The 5,795-nt window shown below is 38.5% G+C and overlaps 1 protein-coding gene across 2 annotated transcripts; it reads right to left on the bottom strand.

Annotated features, from left to right (window-relative positions):
• Positions 1-268: 268 nt before the first annotated feature.
• ypel5 (yippee-like 5) lies at positions 269-5,567 on the bottom strand. Of its 2 annotated transcripts, none has more exons than XM_059352687.1 (3): positions 5,383-5,567; positions 3,218-3,389; positions 269-1,544 (listed from the first exon to the last, which is right to left on the bottom strand). In XM_059352687.1, the coding sequence occupies exons 2-3, from the start codon at positions 3,356-3,358 to the stop codon at positions 1,320-1,322; spliced, it is 366 nt and encodes a 121-aa protein (XP_059208670.1). In that variant the 5' UTR covers positions 3,359-3,389; positions 5,383-5,567; the 3' UTR covers positions 269-1,319. The 2 variants fall into 2 exon arrangements, with proteins under 2 accessions (XP_059208670.1, XP_059208669.1); XM_059352686.1 differs by having other exon boundaries at positions 5,302-5,543.
• Between the last annotated feature and the right edge of the window lie 228 nt (positions 5,568-5,795).

Below are 5,795 nucleotides of genomic sequence, written 5' to 3'. Positions count from 1 at the left end.
CACACTGACCACACAGGCACACGCTCCATGGTAACAGATGGATCGTGGTAAAACTGAATTCAATCATGGGATCAATTGTACGATTGTCAATCAGAATAAACGCACATCATATGAGCCAGATGTAAATAAAAAACTCCTATCATGGTCAAACACTATAATCAGGGTTCGTACGCTTCTTCAGTCAAATTCAAGCATTTTTCAAGCACTTTCAAGGTAAATTTTCGAGCACCTGTTTTAAATTGCTATTTTAGATGATACTTGCATACTAAAAGGGGGAGATTTCATTTAACCATACCAACAGTGATGGTGTTACACTTTTAGGAGGAACGGTCTTCATTTCAGATAGGCTACTCATTATTTTTTACATTGAACATGTGATTATCTATAGTCTATGGGTGGATATTGTCAGATTGCAAGAGAAATACAGGAAGAATCTCCAGCATTTACAAGCACTTTATCCAAAATCCACTAACAGCTCTTTTTAAACCTTGAAAATACAACATTTTCAAGGGTTTCAAGCGCCCGTACGAACCCTGTGTAATGAATACTTAAATATGACATCAGTCTGTGCGGTCCTTATGGTATCGTCTGGATGCAAACAAAGACTTTAAACACTATAACTGTCATTACACTAGAGGCTAATAAAAGGTAACTGTTACAGAAACAACGACGACGATCAGGGTCTTAATTGCATTCAGTGCTCACCAGTGACTAACACATTGAGACAAGAGTCACAACACAGAAGCACAAGATCCACAGAAGCAAAACGTAGAGTGACGCCTCCATCGGCTTCAGCTAACGTCGCTGTGCAGAGCGGGACGGTCTCTGCCCGTCTGAGTGACAAACAAACTCAGCTCTACTGCATCCAGTTATCTAAATTAACAAAACAACTATGTGTGACTGACCATGTCTACTATCATGCATGTTTTAATAACCATATAAAGGGGTGGAGCATGCCTTGTGAGGTGGTGGAGATTCTGTGTGACCGTGCACGAACACGTAAACAAGTGAAGTTAGTTACGACTCCCTATTTGTGTCTCAGGAGGTATTTTAGGGAGTGGTGCCCCGTGACACAGACATCAGGAGGTATTTTTGGGGGAAGCCTATTCAGCAAGAGTGGAGCCAGCAAACCAATCTTCTAATCAGCGGAGGTCAAGGGTCGTAGGGAAGGGGAGCTGGGGGGGGGGTGAAGCCTTCAACTGACCACTAAGTCTGCAGGTGTTGGTGTGCAGCACAGAGGAGAGGGGACCAGGGGGGGAGGGGCAGGAGGAGGACAGGAGGAGGAGCTTTCCCACACAAGTTAATCCAAGCTTCAGGGCTCATGAGTTGTCTGAGGGGACGTGCTCCTCGAAGCCCTCGCTCTCCCTCACCAGCGCTCTCTCCAGGATGACACGCCCCTCCTTGTACCGCTGACTGTCCTCGGTAGCGAACTCGTAGATCCAGCCCAGCTTGCTGTTGCAGTTCTTGCAGCTGACGTCTCTCACCATGTGTCTGCCGGTGAGCATCACTCTGTCCTGCACCTCGCTGTACTGCAGGTTCACCACCTGCAGAGAGACACGCATGCACACACATTTTAACCCATTGAAGCCTGGACAGCGGATACGTCGTTTTGTAGTATTTGTATAAGCTCTCAAATACTCTTTGAATTTAATTTCTATCTGCTACAGAGGCTGAAAAATCTATTATTTAGTAGAAGCATTGACACTGACACTGTTGAATTTCCAGAAAAACTTCAGGTTTTAGGGGCTTATTTTAAAATCGCCCAGAGGTTTTACAGGAGTTTTAGGCCTCAATGGGTTAAAGTAGGGAACTTAATACTAAATCTGTAATATGCAGTTTCTATAAGAACTGTAATGGCACATGTATTTACCCCAAAATGTTCAATACAAAGGAAATATCATGCTTTTGGTTGCAATTTTGTGTTTCTCATTCTGTATATGGGATTCAACTGTCTTGATTCCAGTTGTGCCGGAAACTTTTTGCATAAAATACACAAAGCCCTTTATGCATGGCTTCAGCTACACCCAAAAGTCTTGTTTTAATATCCAATTTTTCTTTAAATTGCACTTTATAGTGACAGCTAGCTAGCAGACAGCTAGCTCTGAGCATCCCAGCCAGAAGCTAAATGTGAGTTTTTTTCTTCTTTTTTTTCTTTTAAAGATGTTCCCAATTATTTTAGATTTTACAATGCAATTTCAGGTTAAAATCATGTCTTTGCTTTTGTAAGATGTTAATCCCATTCATGGCCTTATTTGTATTTGCCCTGTGACCCAAATATGTGAAAATATTTATTTATATCTACTACTCACAAACAAACAACATTGTTTAACTGAAGTCTGGTATATCTATGGATACACTTCAAACATTTCATTTACAATCACATCAATTGAACGTCGATTAGCAGGATGAAAAAACAGAAAGCAGAGTGGAAAGCAAGTGATTCTGCCCAAAGCTTTCAGCCAGCTTCTCTCTGCAGACTCACACCTGTCAACATAATAAGTAATGCGATGGAGTGTTTATCGCTGCATATATGCGAAAACTCAGTCATACAGAATAAAGGAGTAAAACTTAAACCCTGCAACAATATGCCTTCAAGCGTGTGTTTAAGTCACTCTGTTGTGCCTGTCCTATATAAACAGGCACTGGCTGCAGATAAGGAGTTATCAACAGGAGAGAGTCTTCCAGTCTGCTACTATGTGATTGTCTTGACGTTTACAGTAAGATTTATAGCCAACAAGCCACTGATGGATGTTTACACTTTTAAAAATAAATGAAAAAAAAAAGAAAACTACAGTTACAGTTACACTGATTATAGTTCTGACTAGGGCTGGGCGATATGGACCAAAAATCATATCCCGATAAATTTAGGCTCAATATCGATATATGATATTTTTATCGCAAAGTGAGAGCAAATGTCGAAGCCAAATATGACATGTCACAAGTAGTTTTATTGAAGCCGTTTATTTAAGTGAACATAAATACTCTATAACAACAGGAGAACCTTTTTTAAGAATCAAAGCTCCATAAAGTGCACATTTAAATAAAAAAATATCTTAAATAAAGGATCATAGTGCACAATTTGAACTTTATCGATATATGCGATATGGTCTAATTCCATATCACACTTAAAAATATATCGACATATCTTTATATATCTATCAATATCGATATATTGATATATATCGCCCAGCCCTAGTTGTGACTGATGTGTGTGTACCTTGTTGAAGAGGAAAGCTCTGCCTGTGGCTCCTGTGAAGCGTGTGGAGATGAGCTCGGACCTGTTGGTCAGGATGGTGTCACAGTTGGCACAGGAGAAGAGGCGGGTTCCACCGATGTGGTCCAAGAAGATGCGGCCCATCGTCAAATCTCTGGGAGCGACTGAACTACGGCTGAAGAGAGAGAGAGAAAATCTGATTAGACCATGACAACGTACGTTGGCCAACGGGACAACGTATACCTTCTGGGAACGTAAGAGGTTTTTCCACACGTTTATAAATTGGTAACTACTCCTTTAACATAGCCCTGTGTGCTGGGGGCTATAATGGGCAATGTTGTAAATCAATGAGCACTTTGTGACTGTTTTATGGTCACACTGGTTTTAAAGTCTGTGAAGATTTCCAGCCATCCAGGCTATGGTATATCTAGACGTGCTAAGTACTACGGAAAGGTGACAAATTACAACACAACCAAGTTTCATGTTTCAAAATGTGTCACACTTGGCATCTTATGTAACCTCGAAGGCCAAGCACTTTTGAAACCTTGAAAACACCACAGTAATATTCTAGTGTTTAAAAGGATTTACAGTACCTATCGAAACCCCAATATTTACTGTAAGTAATTTTGTTGTTAAAATAAATGTATAATGTATTTCTTTGATATGTCTATCTGTCTATGGTTAAATTGTACGTTTATTTCTTGTACACAGGTCTCTTTAAAAATGAGATCATAATCTCTACACAACCATCTTTTTAAATAAAGCGATAAATAAATTGTTCTCTTGAATGTTTTTTTTAATCCTTTCTTTAACAGAAAGACTTTTAAAAGCACTAGAAGACAACATAATGCTACCTATATATCAGAAGACTTTGAAAAGATTTGGAAAAGACTCTGGAAAAACTATCAGCTCACACCTAAAGACAAGTGTTTAGAGTTTTTAAGTCTCAGACTGAGATTTTAGACAGACAGTGAATCTTGCACGGTAACTATTTACAAGACTCCAACTAGATTCTTTACGATTTTTTTTCCTACCATGCACTTTTTTCCCATCATGCTCTTAGTAAAAACTGACTAAATAGAGGAGAAGCAGCTTTTGGCTCCAGCTGCTCTAGTGTGTGACTCAGTGGTTTGTGTTGAAAAAACAACAACAAAAAGAAAAGAATAATCCACAAAATGCCCCTGACAAAGCTGAGAAGGGTTTCTGTTTTTCTGACATGAAAAGTTGACTATTTTACAGTAAAAATAGAAGAGAGAAAAATAAAGGAAAGGCACATTTAGAAACGAATTCATGATACATTTATGTCCTATTTAATTGAATGATTATATGTATTCGCTCTATCAACTTTCACTTAGTTAATCATACATTAATCATCCATTATTTATTACTTATTCATGTAGGCTATATATTTATTTATAAATTTTAACTGGGTCTCCTTACTGTTCTCTTTACTAAGAAACATCGCCCCAAAAATCTAAATATATGACATCACTATATTTTTATTTAGGACTGAGCTTACTAGCATTATTGTGATGTTACTTTTCCTGTTTGGTGGTGAAAGGTTGAAACATTAAAAAGGTCATTAGAAATTAAAACATTAAAAAGGTCACACTTGACAGTCTCAAACTAAATAAAGAAAATAATCCAGACCTAAAATAACTATTTATACTATAAATACAATACAATACTGTAGATGTGTTATTGATACATTGATTATTGATTAGTAGCTCTGTGTTAAGCATTATTTCAACAAGTACTTTCTCTTCCTGACTGGCTTGTTATAAACACTGTTGACTGTAGATGGCAGCTGAGCTTTGAATGCTGCTGAAAATAAAACCCATTATGAAGAATACTAATATAACCTCACTTCAAAAAATTAAATACTTTTCATTGTCTGACAGAAGTGAACAGGTTTTCTGGTTTCCACCCAGGTTGTTGATGTGTTAGCTGAGTATTGTTGCACTGATTTATGAAGTCAACAGAAGCTAACGCTCATTAGCCTTCAAGCTAACAGACGACAAACTAGGAACAAGGCGAACAACAACAACACGGATAATTCTGCTCAGCAACAAACGACGGCCTCCTACCTTTACAGATTTGTTTTAGCGGGTCAAAATGTCCCCACCAGCGATAATGTCACCGATGTTTAAAGTGTATTTTAGACGCACATCTGTTGTTTTTACCGTCGTCGTCGTGGCTTTGTTGTTGTTCTTTCTCAGCTGTTCCTGTCTGCGCTCCGCTACCAGCTACTATCAACATCCGGTAATGACGTCAACATCCGGTGATGACGCGCTGCGGCGCCAACGGCTGCTCCACGAGAGGTCAGCAGAGAGGAGGAGAGGCGCCATGACTGAGTTTACAATCAACCGTTATTAGTCTTTAAATGTATATTTTATCCATTTAATAGTACCAACAGTTGAATAAGTTGACATTTACCAAGAAAAAATGCTCGAATAAATATATTACATTGAAGCTAGCTTACATTTTGCCTCCATAATGTAGTTAAAGAGGTAAAATTAACTGCCAAAAAATGGTTAATTTGGGTATTCTTTGAATATCTTTTTTTATTACAACAGATCAT

This window comes from Centropristis striata, chromosome 16 (genome assembly GCF_030273125.1).
Source record: "Centropristis striata isolate RG_2023a ecotype Rhode Island chromosome 16, C.striata_1.0, whole genome shotgun sequence".
Classification (NCBI taxonomy): Eukaryota; Metazoa; Chordata; class Actinopteri; order Perciformes; family Serranidae; genus Centropristis; species Centropristis striata.
The sequence above is the reverse complement of the archived record's forward strand: the minus strand, read 5'-3'. Positions and strand labels throughout refer to the sequence as shown.